The 17,365-nt window shown below is 41.0% G+C and overlaps 1 protein-coding gene across 1 annotated transcript; it reads right to left on the reverse strand.

Annotated features, from left to right (window-relative positions):
• Positions 1 to 1,124: 1,124 nt before the first annotated feature.
• On the reverse strand, positions 1,125 to 13,011 carry psen1 (presenilin 1). Its single transcript, XM_037694628.1, has 11 exons — positions 12,916 to 13,011; positions 11,432 to 11,517; positions 7,016 to 7,341; positions 5,624 to 5,765; positions 4,929 to 4,996; positions 4,598 to 4,818; positions 4,046 to 4,144; positions 3,705 to 3,797; positions 3,451 to 3,627; positions 1,737 to 1,855; positions 1,125 to 1,652 (listed from the first exon to the last, which is right to left on the reverse strand). Exons 2-11 carry the CDS (start codon positions 11,465 to 11,467, stop codon positions 1,497 to 1,499), a joined length of 1,437 nt encoding a protein of 478 aa, XP_037550556.1. The 5' UTR covers positions 11,468 to 11,517; positions 12,916 to 13,011; the 3' UTR covers positions 1,125 to 1,496.
• Positions 13,012 to 17,365: the final 4,354 nt, after the last annotated feature.

The raw sequence follows: 17,365 nt of genomic DNA on the forward strand, positions 1-17,365 counted from the left end.
CAACGATCAACTGTTAGGGCACCAACGATCAACTGTTAGGGCACCAATGATCAACTGTTAGGGCACCAACGATCAATTGTTAGGGCACCAAAGATCAACTGTTAGGGCACTAACGATCAACTGTTAGGTCACTAATGAGCAATTGTTAGGCTGATGGTCCTCCTTGATCATGTGAACAGATAGTTCTGGATGTCAACGTCAAACTGGTGATTCCCCATGAGAAGGTGCTGTTTATAAGACTAGGTTTGTTGCAGCTCCTCAGACTGAAGAAGTCTTCTGGATAAAAGATGAAACGTTTCAACAATTTTTTTTTTTAATCTGTCCAGAGGACCTGACTTAATTTTGTTAGAATGAAAAAAGTGTGGTGGTTAAATTTGCAGGGCTGTTTGTGTTTAACAGCTGCTTCTTTGTCAGGTAATTTATTTGATGGTTGATCATAAAACGATAAAGTTCATATTTCAAATTTAGAGCTAGTAAGAAGTTGATTTAAGAAACACCAAGGTGACGGGTTTTCTTCTCTTATTCTGCTTACCCTGCAGCAAATGTTTTTAATTAAACTTTTTTCTTACAAAAATTGTTGCCAACTTAAACAAATCAGTTCAGACCTTTTGAAGAGCAGTAGGTGTCAAACTCAGTTACAAAACGGGGCCAAAATTAAAAACTTGATCCAAACCAAGGACCACATATTCAATCAAGACATTAACCAGACACCTTGTCTGGGTTGCAGGTTCTTTAACAAGACTTTGATAGGTCACATTTGGGTGATCTCTGTTGCTTTGTCCGTATCAAAATGAAAAGTGACTGAAATTTTAAATTTTGTTTGGACTTCAAAGTTGCCCACCTCATGAGAAGAGTGCACAAAATCAAGCATGCTCAGTTTTTAAGCAAAATGAGAGCTGATAAAAAAAATCTTGCTTTTAAAACATCACCTAGAGGACCAGATAAGATGATCCGTGTTTGGCCCACAGGCCTTAAGTTTGACACGTACTGTAGAGAAATTATCCCTGACGGCTGAGCAGCTGCTAGAAATAAATGAGGGGGACTGCAGACAATCAGCCGGTTCATGTTTGAATTTGAATTGTACATTTATTTACATGTCAAATTATTTAAAAGTGGAAAGCTAAACTAGCTTGAATAAAGTGAAAACGTCCTGGAAAAACAAAAATAAATTAGCAACACTGGAGTCTAATGGTCAACGGTTGATGTGTTTGTCCAAGCCCCCATCAGAGAGAACTGGTTTGAACAGGAAGCTCCCAGATCTGAAGGTCTCTGAGGAAGTGTTCCCGCTCAGTCTGGATGGAGCTGCAGGCAGAGTCCACGCCGAGTGACAAACGTCACTTCTTGGTTGAAAAGGAAAATAAAAGCTGTAAGAACAGTTGCTGTGAGGAACACTCTCCTTGTGCCAGAAAATAAAACGATTCGTGTCCTGGCGTTCCGAGGGGGGGACGCCGCAGCCATGAAGGGACTGTGAAGGTGAGCATCAGGGCAAGTTCCTGCTAAATGTAGAACTGGTGTAGCGCCAGCTCATCCATGAAGGGACGAACCAAGTTACCTGTGGCGAAGTAAAAGACCAAACCGAAGAAAATGGAGATGGGGAGGGCGGGCAGAGCTTTCTTAAAGATGGCGAGGAGGAGGAGGGTCAGACATAAGCCCTGCAGGTCCAAACACACAAAACACATTTAGTGATTATATTCCATCAGTGACGATAAACAGAAGGTTTCTGTGGCTGCACTCACGATGAGGATGGCTACGAAGCAGGCGAGCGTGGTGTTCCAGTCGCCGCCAGCTGTGGCCGAGGCCTTCCCCACCAGCATGCTGTAGAAGATGAAGTCTCCCAGCCCCAGCTTCACGCCCCCTGACAACACAGAAGGTTGCCACAGTCAGGGTGGAGTCACAACGAGCAGTTTCAGCTCAGCCAGCTGTAATTACTGTAAAAACGAGCTCCGGCCCCGTATTTACCGCAGATTTAAAAACACAGGAGCCCCAACTGCTGGGGACAGGAAAACTAGCAATTGCCATAAATAATTGCTTCCTAATCTGTTCTGACTAAAGAAGGCAACGCAACAATTTCACAGAAACAGAAAGCTGTAAAACACGGCGGAGACGTTAGATGTGTTCAGAGGGCAGGACGCTCTAGGATGATTACAGTGAGAGGAAGAAAAGCAGCAAACAAGCTGGGATTTTACACGTTCCGCTAACTGGACTCAGGCTCAGAACATCAACAACCCAGAACGAACATGTAGAGACCAACAGATCGTGTTGGTTTAGGGCAGGGGTGCTCAAAACATCGATCGCAATCTACTGGTCGATCTCAAAAGGTGTTATGGGTAGATGCAAGTAAATAAAAATCGTCTCCTGCTGTCAAGTGTGGTTCCTTTTTGAGTAAGGGAGATAATGCGAGAAGATCTTTCCCCAACATTTTCTGTCAACCAGCGTTCTGCATGTCTGTGAAAATCCAAAGGTCTGAACGACAACCTCAGCTGAGGCAACAACACCACCAGCCTGATCAAGAAAGCTCATCAGAGACTCTACTTCCTCAGGCGGCTGAGACGAGCTGGTCTGAGCTCAGCCCTCATCTACAGGTGTGCAGTGGAGAGCATCCTGTGCTCCAGCATCAACGTGTGGCATGGAGGCTGCACAGAAGATGTTGGAATCAGTCTCCCCACCATCACAGACATCTACACCTCTAGATGCAGGAAGAGAACCACCTGCATCATGAAGGACCACACTCACCCAGCACACACACTTTTTGTCCCACTCCCCTCAGGAAGGAGGTTGAGGAGCATTAAGTGAAGAACTACTAGACTGAGGAACAGCTTCTACCCTGAGGCTGTTAGACTCATGAATCCCTAACCAGGATAATCACTGTAAGGAATAAAATAAATCACCGTAATGCCACTTTAATTGGTGATATAGGACTCATCTGTGCTGCTGATTATTCATGCTGCTGATCTCATGCTCCTGTATTCATTCATACCCATCCGCTCACCACAGCCTCATGTTCAGGCTGCTGTTGTTACGCCGTATTGTTTTACATTAGTGTTTAGTGTACATCTTAGATCTTTTAGCGTACCGTTTGGCGTTTGTTTAGCGTATATATTAGATCCTTATTTACTGTTTCTTTTTATACTTTATATTTTGCTATTTTTGGGAGTAACGGGGACCCTGTGTACATAATTTCATTCCACCTCATGTACCACACTTGATGGAAATGACCATAAAATAGACTTGAACTTGAACACCCGAACATGCAACGAGTCTAGATGTGAACTCTAGAATGTATACATGGTGTCATGACATTTTAATAAGATTAAATGATCGTTAAGACTAAAACAAAGTACAAGAAATAATAAAAAAGTCAAGTGTTCAAGTGGTTGATCCGTTGAACAGTCGTGTCTATTAAAGCCCAACTCAAAGAACATTTAAACTAATTGAGTATTCGGCACTCACTCTCCTCATCGTCGTCTTCAACTGGGGGACGGGCAGACGGCATCTGTTGGATCTCTCGTCTGGTCTCGTCAGTGGACTGAAGCGGGCCCAGCTGGTGCTGCTGCTGTCTGACCCAGGAGGACGTGAAGCCGCCGTTATCCTGGGACGGACTCAAAGGCGCTGGAGACGCCACAGCTACTGATAAATGAAGTCAGTCAGAACCCAGAGGGACGAAGGACTCCCACCTGTCGGACGTTTGTCGTCTCCTCGCTTACCTTCTGGTGTCTCCTGTTGGGCTGATCCTGCTGCTGAAGAGTTCTTCTTTGGCCCGTCAGAGTCTGCCATGTTCACCAGCCACACCATCGTAGCTGAGGAGGAGAAGAGAGGTTCAACAAAGTGTTGCAGCTTTAAAAGTAAAAACATAAATAAATTTAAAAAAACACAGACAAGGGTGCTGGGATTAACTGGAGCTGGTAGCGGCGTGCGCTAGCTAAAAAGCTACAGAGGTAGCACTTTGTTTCCCTCACGCTAAGAAATTGTTCTCTTTCTCAGTTTTATTCCATTTCTAAGTGTCTATAAATGTGTAATAAAGGGCTTCAAACAGTGTCCGTCTTACAAGAGTAGATAAGAGCTGGAAAGATGGGCTCGTTTCTCTCCTGGGCCGTCTCAACAAGGATCCTCAGAGGCCCTTTAGGACAGAGCACCGCCAACAGATCTGACAAGAAAAGCAACATGAATCAGGAAAACCAAGAAGAGTCTAAAATACTGAGAAGAATAAAAATTTCACATTCAGACAGCATCGTGCTGCAAAGACGTAGAGATAAATGAACTATTAAAGGTGATCCATTGGTTCAAAGTTGTGGTACTGAGCAAGTGGACCCATGTTTTCTCATCACCCATTGCACTACTACGACGTCAACACACCTAACATCTCGTGGAGGAATGTCCACTAAAAGCAGTCTCATGATAATCTCTGCTCAGCCTTTAACCAAGTGATTTAAAATGGTCACTAGGTGTGCAGCCTAAGACGGAGAAGACTGAGGCCACTGCAGCCTGTCAGACCAAGACCAAAAGGGAGGTCAGGCAGTTCTTGGGGCTGAATTCACTAAGCTTTTATCTTAAAGCCACAAAAAACATGTTTGTTCTTAATTCAGACTAGAGGGCTTACCGTAGACAGATATGACGGCTAATATGAGCCAGGCCGTCCACTCTGGCAGGTACTTGATGAACACCAGGGCCATCAGGGCACTGATCATGATGAGGTAGGCCTGCTGGAGCCGCAGAGGCCCCTTCCAGTGAATGCATATCATGCCCACCACTCCAAAGTTCCAAATGATCAACGCCAGGGTGAAGTAGTCCATGGCCACATTGTAGGTTTTGAAAACCTCTCTAACGTAAAGCACAGAAATATAACTGGAAACACGGAAACATCACGAGAAGCTGCAAAGCGTGACATATTTAGTAAAAATCTGATTTAAACGTTGGGATGTGTGACTTACTTGAGGTAGATGTAGGAAAAGAAGAAGAGCAAGAGAAGGGAGGAGAGGAAGAGCCAGCCTTGGATCACCTGAGGAAAACAAAGAAGGTTAAAGTGGTGAGTTTGTTTTAACCATCAACACTTTGTGAGTTTCCACAAAGGTCAGTATAGAAAACAAGTTTGAACTCAACTTTATGACCCTTCATGTTCCTTAGGGGAAAAATCACCATCTTGTTTAGCTTCTTAGAGGTTAGAGAAGGTGTGCCTGTGATCGGAAGGTTGCTGGTTCAACTCCCCAGACCGACAACATCAAAATGTTGTAGAGAAAGGTGAAACACCTGCCTCCACCCTCATTTGCCCCACTCTGGGCCCTTGAGCAAGGCCCTTAACTCCCACCATCTGCTCCCCCGGGCGCCCTAGATGGCAGCTCTCTGCTCCACACAGAGGGCTGTGGTAGCTCGGTGGTTGCATCAGGAAGAGCATCCAGCGTAAAACCTCTGGTCTTGTTAATCTGTTGGGTTTATGTAATTTTCTAACTTCCTGACAAACTGAATTTTAGATCGTCATCAGCTGTAAGCCATGAGCATCAAATGAACAGAAAGAAAAGCCTGAAATATGGAAATCTGTGATGAATCTAAGGACAAGTTTCATGTTTTGAATGGAATTACTGAAATGAATGGAGTTTCAGTTGTATTTGTTCCGTGAAGCGTACGGTACCTTGTAGCAGCGGTACTTGTATAAGAGCACCAGCACCAGTGTCATAACGATGATGACGGTAATCATGATGGTGGCGTTCAGGATGGAGTTGACGGCTCGCTGGGCGACTGTATCCGTTTCTTCAGGGAACGGCGTGTAGATCCTGGAGGAGGCGACACAAAGAGACATTCAGTAACTGGGACCAGCAGAAAACTGGAAGAAGCAACAAATAGAACGTGCTTTTATTTTTTGAGCTGCCCTACATATTAAGAGCTCGGCACTCATTTTCAATATTGTTCAATTCCTTCAGAGAGCAGCAAGGATTAAAAATGTTTAGATTTATTGAGCCAGAATAAGCTCAGTCACCATAAAACTGAGCTCTGCCTCAGCATTCAGACCAGATATGATGGAGCTAACGCGACATTACCTCCACCTACTGGAGACTTGATGAACTGCAGGTCTAGAAAGTGAGTCTGTAACCTTTTTAACTGGAGGAGCCATTTTATATTAAATCTACTACAAAAATTAAACGTTTAAATGTTTGTTTGTAGTTCTGCTGGGCGGGTCATCCAGTGACGAAGCTCCGCTGGCCAATCAACGGCTGCTGTCTGACAGCTGTGCAGACAGATGTCAGGTGAAGGAAGCGGCTCAGCGTGAGGAAAACAGAGCGCTACCTCTGTAGCTTTTTAGCTAGTATTGTGCGCTGCTAGGTTAGTGCTACGTCAGTACCGGACGTTCTCAACTAGGGGGAAGGGGGGTCCCAGTTCACTGGGCGGGGCCACTACTTGTATAAATGGTAGGGGAAACACTGGTATGATGTTACACCATCTCTTTAGTCATAGCCAATTTAAGCTATTGTTCTGTTATTTTTAGCATTTAGTTACCGTTCTGCAGCTTTTGGTTTCTACTTTTCTCATTTTAGCTGCTGTTTAACCTGTTGAAACTAAACTGAAAACCAAGGACTGATTTTCATTTTTTGATGTAAAGTCTTTTTTTTTTAACTTTACTATAGTCAGTTTCAGGTTATTTAGTGACCATTATGGGGTTTTTGTACTATTGCTATGGGAAATGTTCAACTTGGAAACTTCTCTGTTTAGAAACCCTCCTTTATATAATTTTTCCTGTACAGCCGAAGCCACTGGAATGAACTTCTGTCTTTCTGCTGCAGATATTTTAACACGTAAACTGCAGAAATCTGGATGGAAAATCTGCTGAAGTGCTCGATCCAATCATTAGTTCAACGTTAAATGTTACTCGGGGTCATGTGATTTTTAGCTGAAGTTACAAGAAGCCACTTCGTAGGATCTGAAGGGCCACATGGGACCTCAGAGCTTCAGGCTGCAGACCCCTCCCTGGTTAAAGCTCAACACTTGGTTCTTGTTTGTAACTACTGGTTTGATCAAAAACACTCACAGTCTCTGTCCGTCATTCTGGGTGTAGAAACTGACAGACTTTATGGTCGCCACAACCACCACCATGCAGAGCGTCACAGGAACAAAGAGCATGATGACGTGCTTGGCCCCATATTTAAGGGTCATCTCTTCATCCTCATCCTCCTCGTTCTCCACCACTCGAGCAGGACGAGAGGCGGGGGGCTGCCCGTTCTGCTCTGGGCTGCTTCCACTGCCACCACCACCTCCTCCTCCGGGCCCTGAGCCTCTCCTGGACCGCACTCTGGTTCCCATAGCGTCCTGTTGTTGCTGGAGGGGCTCTGGGGCTGGACTGGACTCTTGGTGGTCCTGCTGGAAAGGGAAAAAATAATGTATTATTTTTTGTACACTTTAACTGTATCAAACTGTGTGGAGATGAACAACTAATAAAACAACTGTCTGTGGTTACAAAAATATCTGCGTATGTAAATATCAGAACACAAAACAAACGGAACCATCATGTCAGTTCAGGACAGACACGTGACGACGTTAAGTGTCTGACAGAACTTGGTATGGAAACAAGAAACGGAGTTCAACTCTTTGTTTATGCTTCAAACATCTTTCAGACCAGTACCTCACCGCTCCAATAATCCTGAACAGTTTCACAGTCTGAGGAAGCCTCGCCGATACCAGGCAGTTAGGAAACTTCTGAAACGACTTATATATGATCCAGTTACATTTTATTTATAAAGCCCTTTAAAACTACTCAGTGGAACAAAGAGCTGTAGTACAAAAATATAAAATTCTACAGTTTCCATTGAAGTGAGGCTGTTTGGATCATGTCGGATCAGCAATCACAATATTAGGCCCGTTTGGGTCACGTGTGTTCTGTTGATGTCGCAGACCTCCGAGCAGAGACGGTCTGAGCTCAGCAGATCTGTTCTGATGGCAGAACAGATCTAAAAGGTTCAGAGACAGAGCAGAGTCTCGAACGTCTCACATCGTTTTCATTGTTTCTTCATTTCTTGAGTCAAAGAAGAGTTCAGTCATGTTCAAACAATTTGTGTTACAGATTTTTTCTCAAAATAGTTACAAAATTGCCATGAACATCACTAACCCAACTCAAAAGCTATATTTGACACCTGCAGGGGGCGCTCCTCTGACAAAAAAAAACCCCACTAAAGATAAAAAACATTTAAAAACCTGGTTCAAAAATCTACCCGTCTTCATTTCTCAATTGTACCTCAGTAGATCCAAACAAATGCAGGAGCGGCTGCCGAGGCGAGTAAAAAAAAGTCGCAGAGGCTGGTGTGCAGTGGGCGGAGGAGGGCAACAAAATGTGCACGGCCACAAATGCAATCGTGCTAATTTGAACACACAAATAGGCTACTTTTAAAAACTCGCAGCTCAAAATGCAGCCACATGGTTTGCTGCTCAGTTGGTGACAAACACTCGTAATTCAGTGAAACTGCAACAGAAAATTTAACTATTTTGCAACAATTTTGAGTGGCCAACAATAACGGAGACCACTGAGATACTACCTTCAATAATTAGCTGTCAGGATTACTACAACCCTCAGGAGAGCGAGACTGAGTAACTATGAGTAAACTGTGTCCCTGACAAACAGCACCAACATCTGTAAGTGATATCATCCATGGGATTAATAAGGTATCTATCATCCATGCTTGCTTTTCGAAGCTGAACTCACTTCCACAGTAAGAAAAGATACCAGCATTAGTCATCATTAGGAGACAAGAAGACTGCGTGAACTGAAACTGTCAGACTGCCAGGCAAGCTGAAACCTGCGGCGGTAAGAATATGAAGCAACCTGTCCAGGTACACAGAAAAAAAACCTCAAGATATTGATGTAAACTATTGGAACAAAAAAGATCTCATTGTGTCCTACGCTGCGGTGGTTCTCAGTCCTAGGATCGTGGTCATCTTAGGTCCCAAAAGCACATGAGATGCAGAGTAGCTCAATAAATTTGTGATTGATAAAGAAGCTTTTATTAACCTTTATTTAACCAGGACAATCCCACTGAGATCACAGATTTCTTCTGCACCGTCGGCCTGGGCCTGAAGGCAGCCCAACATGCATGTTTGTACTCAGAAAGACTCCAGGTCCAAACTGGAGACTGAACCCAGGACCTTCTTGCTGTGAGGCGACAGTGCAAACCACTGATCCATTGTGCTGCCCATTTAGTGACAATCTAAGAACTATGAGCAGTGTATCCCCAGGTCACTGGTCTTAGGAGGGCTCTTGTCTCGTCGGGGCGCCCTCCTTGGATAACAGTAAACACTGATGAGTAAGCACCATTTTTAGAATAATTCAGAATAATTATAATGATTTAAAAGACACATTAAATCATTTTTATACAACAAAGTTCACTGTAAAGTTTTGGGTTGTTAGGAAGACTGGCAGTAAAAAAGGCCTTTGACTCTGTCTGGGGAGGAAACATTTCTTTACAGTGACAATAAAATGGAAAGCCCAAACAGCGTTCTAGTAGTTAAGGGTTTAAAGTTTAATTGATTTTTGTAGCTTTAAATTTGTAGGGCTGCGGTGAAATTGCATAATTCCTTGTCAGACATCATGTCAGTTTGTAATAATGGCCAAATAACAGCAATGAAAAAGAATGAAGAGTAAATAATGCCATAAACAAGCCGTGAAACACTTCATATTATTAACATTCTTTACTAGTTGTGTAGCATATTTTAACAGTGAATGTGTTCAAAGTGCTATAAACAAAAAATAATTGCAAAAAAACGCAATCGGACCAAAAACTATATTAAAAAATGGGTGCTTTTATAAAACACAACCACAAGAGCATAATAAACTAAAAGTAGCAGCAAAATAAGTTAACAGTTTTCAGGTTTGCTGGGAGAGAAGTTCAGCTCCGTGGAGTCATAATGTCTAAAATCAGCCTCGTCAGCTCGTTCGTCACTCGTCTTAGGAATCACTAATATCATTAGATGGTTTTAATGATGTGGCTAGCTGAAGTATACCTGGAGAAGGCAAGGCCATACAGACTTTTAAAAACTAATAAGCTAATCTTAAAACCAGTTCTAAAAGTTACAGGAAGCCCGTGGAGTGTGTTTGATCTGTGTGTGTGATTGCAATCAATATTTTGGACCTCTTTTTTTTTAATTATTGTATTTTTAATGACCCAAATCTCAGTTTTATCTTTGTTTGTAAAACATTTTGACACAGCCACATTTTTATATCATCTCTGCAGATAACCACTAGTATTGATGATCTGGGATAGGGGGAGTGGTGGTGCAGAGACTAGATAAGGTGAGTCTGTGATCGGAAAGTCACCGGTTCAACTCCCCAGACCGACAGGGCTGTGGTAGCTCGGTGGTCGTGTCAGGAAGGGCATCCAGAGTAAAAACAATTGCCAAGTCTTTGAGTGAGATAGCTAGCTAGCTAGCTAGTTAGCTAGTTAGTTAGTTAGTTAGTTAGTTAGACAGACGATTTATTAATCCCAGGGGAGAAATTCGAGGAGAAAAACGCCCTCTCGTCCCTTCAATCGGAGGACCAGCAGTTGTTCCCAAGAGTAAACAAGATCATCTCCACTGCTCCACAGTAAAGTATGCATATCAAAGAATATAAAATAGAAATAAAAGTAAAAAGGTTAAAAAAAAAACAACAATACTGGATTGGCCGCAACTCACGTCGGCGCTGGAAGTCTAGTTTGCTGTGGTGACCCCTGAAGAAAAGAGCAATCAAAAGAAGCAGATGGATCTTATGGGGATAAAACTAAATAAAACTATGTGTTATTTAAATATTCAATCATTCATTCTGGTCTGAGGCACACGTGTCCACAGGTTCTGCACCTGACCTTATTGTGAACCAGAATACGGCTGTAATGCTGTTCATCCATCTGTCCACTCTGGTGTCCATATACTTTTAAATTTCGTCGTAGCTCTCAGAGATGCTCCGCTGAGCCGACTTCATCAAATGTGAGTTTTCAGAGGTTTTTGTTTCAGAGTTTAAACCCTGTTCAAAGAAGCTTGCGTGCAAGAGATCAAGACATGACCCTTGTTCAGATTTGAAGATCGACAACGGAGAAGAATAATCAAATGTTTTTGTCCTCCGTATATTTATCAGTGATAATCTGTGAGCTGGCACCTACACCTGTCATACAGCATTAACCTTGTTATTTAAAAAAAACTGAAACCTCCAGTAGTTAATGGGAGGAGGGGTATCTATTAATAATCTTGAAAATAGATTTTGAATAGTCTTGATTGTTTTAATCCCATTAGAGAAAAATCTCCTTGTCTGTTTCAAGTCTTTGCAAACTTCATAATGAAGTGTTAGTCTTGTATGTTGATTTGTCCTTGTTGCCTTGACACAGAAACTGTTTTATTTCAGGCTATAACAGTTGGCTAATCATTACCCAATATGCATATAACAACAGGGAGAAACAGATAGAGCAATGATGCATACTTTCATACTGACCACATTATTTTCAACGTCTTCTGCCTTGTTCGCCATGGCTGGCTCAGCTGACTCCTGTCCTCACATGCAATCCAAACGCCTTCCCCCTGACAAAAGAGAAAATGGTGATTAAAGTTCCAGAAAGAAACCCAGTAAAGACATAAAATCATCACACAAGCAGTGCATCGATGTCCCGCGTCACTGAGGGTTTGAATACTAGTGAATGTTTGTAATTTTGGAAGTGAGTGTTTCTCTGGACTGGAACAGGGAATGCAAGTAAACCTGAATGTTTTTGGTGCAACATATTCAAGTGGGTAGGGCTACATTTTCCAGTATTATCTGCCTGAGGTAATAAACTTGTTTCAATTTGACTGTGTCAAGAAATTTAGTTTAATATATTACAAATCAGTTGTGACGACAGTTAACATGTTTGACATAAGACGGCACAGTGGAGCAGTGGTTAGAGCAGTTTCCTCTCAGAGATAAGATTGCAAGTTTGCCTCCTTGTCTCTCAGTGTAAAGTTTACATGTTCACTCCATGCTGTGAGGGTTTTCTCCGGGTGCTCCGGTTTCCTCCCACAGACCAAAGACATGCATGTTAGGCTGATTGGTAACTCTAAACTGTCTCTAGGTGAGAGCAAGAGAGCAAATGGTTGTTTGTGTCTCATTTTTCTCTATGTCCCTGTGATGGACTGGAGACCTGTCCAGGGTGTCCCTGTGATGAACTGGAGACCTGTGCAGGTGTCCCTGTGATGGACTAAGACCTGTCCAGGGTGTCCCCCCATCTCTCGCACAGTGACTGCTGGACATGGACACCAGTGACCCAGAAAGGAGAAGCAGGTGAAATAGAAGGAATTGATGGATATATATTACCACAAACTACAGATAACTGATATTAGATTAGATAAAACTTGATTAATCCGTTGGTTTAATTCCTTCAGGGATGTTTAAATTTATTTATTTAATTACAGTGTAGCTCAGAGATAAACAATGATTCATTCTTGTTGGCAATGTCATTGTAATAAAAGAAGGGACAAGAAGTTGAGACATTTTTGTAAGCTTTATATGTTAGGAGAGTATTTTGAGGATATGAGATTTTAATGTGAAGGTCTGGACACTGAGAGTAATAAAAACCAGACTGTTAATAAAGAAACTTCGTGTTATGATGTAGTTTGGAGCAGAGTGGTGGAGGCGCACCCACAACGCCCGGTTCCAGCTGTTTTTACAGCTTGTTTCTTCAACCTCACATGAGATTCTTCCGTTGTTGAAATGTAATCAACAGGGTTATAAAATGTACGTATCAGCCCAACCACCACAGCCCATACAGCTGTTTTTACGGAAAGGAATGTCAACAAATGGTTAGCTAATATTCGCCGATATAGCACCGGAGCTACTAGCCGGCTAACGGCTAGCAGTCGTGGTAAATAAGAATATTTACTTTAAGCCGGACACGTTAAAAGTTAATACGTTTATTCATGAATAGCGGTCCTTAAAAACTCACTTACCTTCAGCAAACAGTGCTTTATTTAGTGATACAAGCAGATTCAAACCCAGGATTCTCCGCTTGCGTCGGTCTGTTCCCGGAACATCCGGCCGCTGAGGTTTACTACTTCCGGCTCGCGCAGACTCTAGAAACGTTCAAGGTCACAGCCGCTGTCGGAAATATGACAATTCGAGTTCTAACTTCTTTGTTTTTATTGTTATTTACAGTTCCCCAGCAGGTTTATTAAATTCACTGCACCGCGTGTATATGGTGGCATCAAAACCACGTTCGACTTGTTGAATTTAACCAAAAACGTTAACTGGTTATTCTTTCGGCGTCAAAGATCAATGCTAGAAAATTAGCACAAATGCAAAATTTTGACTTAAAAGTCAAATGTACTAATCCTGTTCTGAAACCCACTGGTGATGGTGAAACAAAGTTTGCTTGAATCTCTGAAACACTTTGAAACAGTTGCCTTGAATATGACCTCTCTCGATAAGCCTTGGTGTGAACCTGAACAACAACCTCAGCTGGAGCAACAACACCACCAGCCTGATGAAGAAAGATCATCAGACTCCACTTCCTCAGGCGGCTGAGACAAACTGGTCTGAGCTCAGTCCTCACCTCCTTCTACAGGTGTGCAGTGGAGAGCATCAACTGTGGCATGGAGGCTGCACAGATGATTCAAAACAGTAGAAACTGAACACAATATGAGAACTCTGGGTGACTTTATGTCTTTTAATGAAAATGATTGTGCTACAGAATAAATACCAGATAAAAACACTCTTCAACAAGGAATGATGGAGGCCAGTGTAGTGGGAACCACAAATCAAAACAAATTCATTGTTCTACTCTGACAATTTTACAGTTTTGAAAAAGTATGACTGTGTGTGTGTGTGTGTGTGTGTGTGTGTGTGTGTGTGTGTGTGTGTGTGTGTGTGTGTGTGTGTGTGTGTGTGCGCGCGCGCGTGTACGTGTGTAAATTGACACATTTGTTTGTAAATGCTTTAAATGAGATTCAATCACATTTTGTGCAATTTTAGATTTGTTTTCTCTCTTGTTTTTCTTCTTTTATTTCCCATGATGATGTATTTCATGATGATGTATTTCATGATGATGTATTTCATGATGATGTATTTCATGATGATGTATTTCATGATGATGTATTTTATGATGATGTATTTTATGATGATGTATTTAAAGTGTGCAGCTGTCTGTTCAACATACATGTTACGGTCGCATGCATTTAGTTTAGGAATTCAATTTTTAGATTAGAAATTAATTATTTAGTTTGGAAATTAAATATTTAGTTTTGAAAATAAATATTTAATTTATAACTAAATATTTAGTTTACTAACTAAACATTTAACTTGCAAGTTAAGTATTTTGTTTGTAAACTAAATATTTAGATTGTAAATTAAACATTTAGTTGGGAACTGACATTTATAAATGTACAAATAACATGGTGAAAATATGACTTTGAAAAAACAAATAAACATTTTTTTTCTTTATTAAAGGCTAAATAAACCAAAATATTGCTGTTAATTTTTGACTGTGTAAAGCAATGGTCTGTTAGAGGAGCTGCAGAGATCTTGGAATTAATATCAAGGATTCAAGGTTCTTTATTTGTCATTCATTATTATTATTTATAATTAATCCATCCTGAGCTACCTGAGGATGGAGATGCCGCCAAGCATCAGTCAGACTGAGTTCACTACAAAAATTATTAAAAACAGCATTAGGATGATTTGAGGAGTATCTTGAAGGATGTTTATCATAAAAGTCATTTTGACCAAGTTCAAGTTCCCACCTATTATATTTTCAGTCGAATGTGTAGATTTTAGAATCTCTATATGTGAAGTAATCTCCTCTAAAAGCCTTTTATTTACATTAATATTATTATAGCCATATATGTTTGATACATTTCATGTTGTCCATATTAATGACCATAATGAACCAGTGCCCATGTGTATCTGCTATTTGTTTTTAAGAAAAACATCTACCCCTGCTGATCTGACCATGACCAAATAAACTTTGTCTCCCACTGCTGAACCCAAAATGAAACATCTTTGAACGTGTTTGTGCTTTTTCCCTTTACATAATAAGTAAATGTTGCTGACAGTGAACTCATTTAAAGTTCTTCCTTGTATGTTTGCTACAAATATTTGTAATGCTCCTTTAAATTAACACATTTTGTTCAGAACTCGGTGGAGCGGAAGTTAACGGGGACCTTTTGAGTGTGACACAAGCAAGAAATGCCGATGCTTGCTGCAGGTGTTCTGCATCTCATTAAGGGACTTGTGTCAAGGATTACGAAAAGCAATGTGTCAAGTTCAGCGTGTGACCTGCTCGTTGAGAGGAGTGAAGGGAAACTCCGTGTGACCTGCTCGTTGAGAGGAGTGAAGGGAAACTCCGTGTGACCTGCTCGTTGAGAGGAGTGAAGGGAAACTCCGGAGTTCATGGATTTCTCCCGTTTGGTACAGCAGGTGCGTTCAAGGTTTCTGTTAATTTGAGTTTCCATGTATACATGATAAACAAGCATTTTATGTTTGTAACTTAATATATACTGGGTTTATATTGGTCACAATGTTATTTGTAAGGCGGATTACATGATGTTAAAATTGTTTTTAAGTTCACTGAATATACTGTATAAGAAATTATTGGTTACTGTTTAAGAAATTACATTTTTAAATATTTTTTATTTTAGTTCTCACGATGGCAATGCTGGGTGATCCTGTTGGTGATCTTGGAATAAACCATCTGTAAATGCAGAACTTGTCCTCGTGGTGACTGACGGGAGTAACCATAAAAACAAACCGGATTCCAGAAAAGTTGGGACACTAAACAAATTGTGAATAAAAACTGAATGCAAAGATGTGGAGGTGCCAACATCTAATATTTTATTCAGAATAGAACACAAATCACAGATCAAAAGTTTAAACTGAGAATGTATCAATAAGAGAAATCTGTTTCCAAATTTCATGGTGTCAACAAATCCCAAAAAAGTTGGGACAAGTCCATTTTTACCACTGTGTGGCATCCCCCCTTCTTCTTACAACACTCAACAGACGTCTGGGGACAGAGGAGACCAGTTTCTCCAGTTTAGAAATAGGAATGCTCTCCCATTCATGTCTAATACAGGCCTCTAACTGTTCAATCGTCTTGGGCCTTCTTTGTTGCTCCTTCCTCTTTATGATGCGCCAAATGTTCTCTATAGGTGAAAGATCTGGACTGCAGGCTGAAGTAGGCTGAAGTATTCCTGAGCCCATTCTGTTATTTCCTTGACAGTGGCATTCCTGTTTGAGGTGCAGTGACGTTTAAGGGCCCGGAGATCACGAGCATCCAGTAGAGTTTTATGGCCTTGACCCTTACGCACAACGATTGTTCCATATTCTCTGAATGTTTTGATGATGTTATGCACGGTTGATGATGATAACTTAAAAGTCTTTGCTATTTTACGCTGGGTAACACCATTCTAGTATTGCTGCACTATCTTTCTGCACAACAATGGTGGAATTGGTGATCCTCTTACCATCTTGGCTTCTGAGAGACACTGACACTCTGAGAAGCTCTTTTTATACCCAATCTGTTGTCAATTGAACTAATTAGTGTTAATTGTTCTTCCAGCTGTTCGTTATATGCTCAATTTCCATTTTCCAGCCACTTATTGCTACTTGTCCCAACTTTTTTGGCATTTGTTGACACTGTGAAATTTTGAATCAACATATTTTTCCTTTAAAATGTTACATTTACTCAGATTAAACTTTTGATCTGTCATCTGTTATATTACGAATAAAATATTGACATTTGCCATCTCCACATCATTGCATTCAGTTTTTATTCACAATTTGTTTAGTGTCCCAACTTTTTTGGAATCTGGTTTGTACTTTTCCTTCTTGTGAGGTTTCTTAGTCTCCTTGCATTAATAGATAAAAGAGAAATTTAACTTGTGACTGTAAACATAAGAAAGTAAATAAAGAAATTAATTCAAGCTTTATTTATACAGGTTAATCTCATTGAGTCTCAGGGACTCATTTACAAGAGACACCTGATTTTAATAGAGTGATGACAACAGTGAACATCAAAGACAACAATAGACAATCATAAAGTATGCGTACAAATTTAATTATTTTTTCAAGTGAAAATTAAATGGTAATTAAAACGAAAAGTAGCAAACAAAATTGAAAGAATAAATAAAATTGCTCAGTATTACTTCCAAATGAGTTACCAAAATAAAATTATTGGATCTTAGGCGTTACATTTTCGGTGGATCTGATTCTTTTTGGTTGCTGTGGAGTGTGGAGATTTCATAAACGTTTCTGGAGCCTTTAACGTCAGTAATAACGTCCGATGCCTCTTTAATAAAGCGTGTTGTTCATTCATTTGTCCAGCAGGGGGCGACTCTTTAATAAAGCGTGTTGTTCGTTCATTTGTCCAGCAGGGGGCGACTGTTTAATAAAGCGTGTTGTTCA

Source organism: Nematolebias whitei, chromosome 21 (assembly GCF_014905685.2).
Source record: "Nematolebias whitei isolate Nwh7 chromosome 21, NemWhi1, whole genome shotgun sequence".
Taxonomy (NCBI): domain Eukaryota; kingdom Metazoa; phylum Chordata; class Actinopteri; order Cyprinodontiformes; family Rivulidae; genus Nematolebias; species Nematolebias whitei.

Excerpts from the sequence above, each read along its gene's own strand:
- psen1 (XM_037694628.1), bottom strand. The coding sequence starts at position 11,467 with ATGGCGAACAAGGCAGAAGACGTTGAAAATAATGTG. Across the intron at positions 4,145-4,597 it reads AGCCGTCATATCTGTCTACG|ATCTGTTGGCGGTGCTCTGT; the intron begins GTAAGCCCTCTA and ends TTTTCTTGTCAG. Across the intron at positions 1,856-3,450 it reads TGAAGACGACGATGAGGAGA|GGGGCGTGAAGCTGGGGCTG; the intron begins GTGAGTGCCGAA and ends CTGTGTTGTCAG.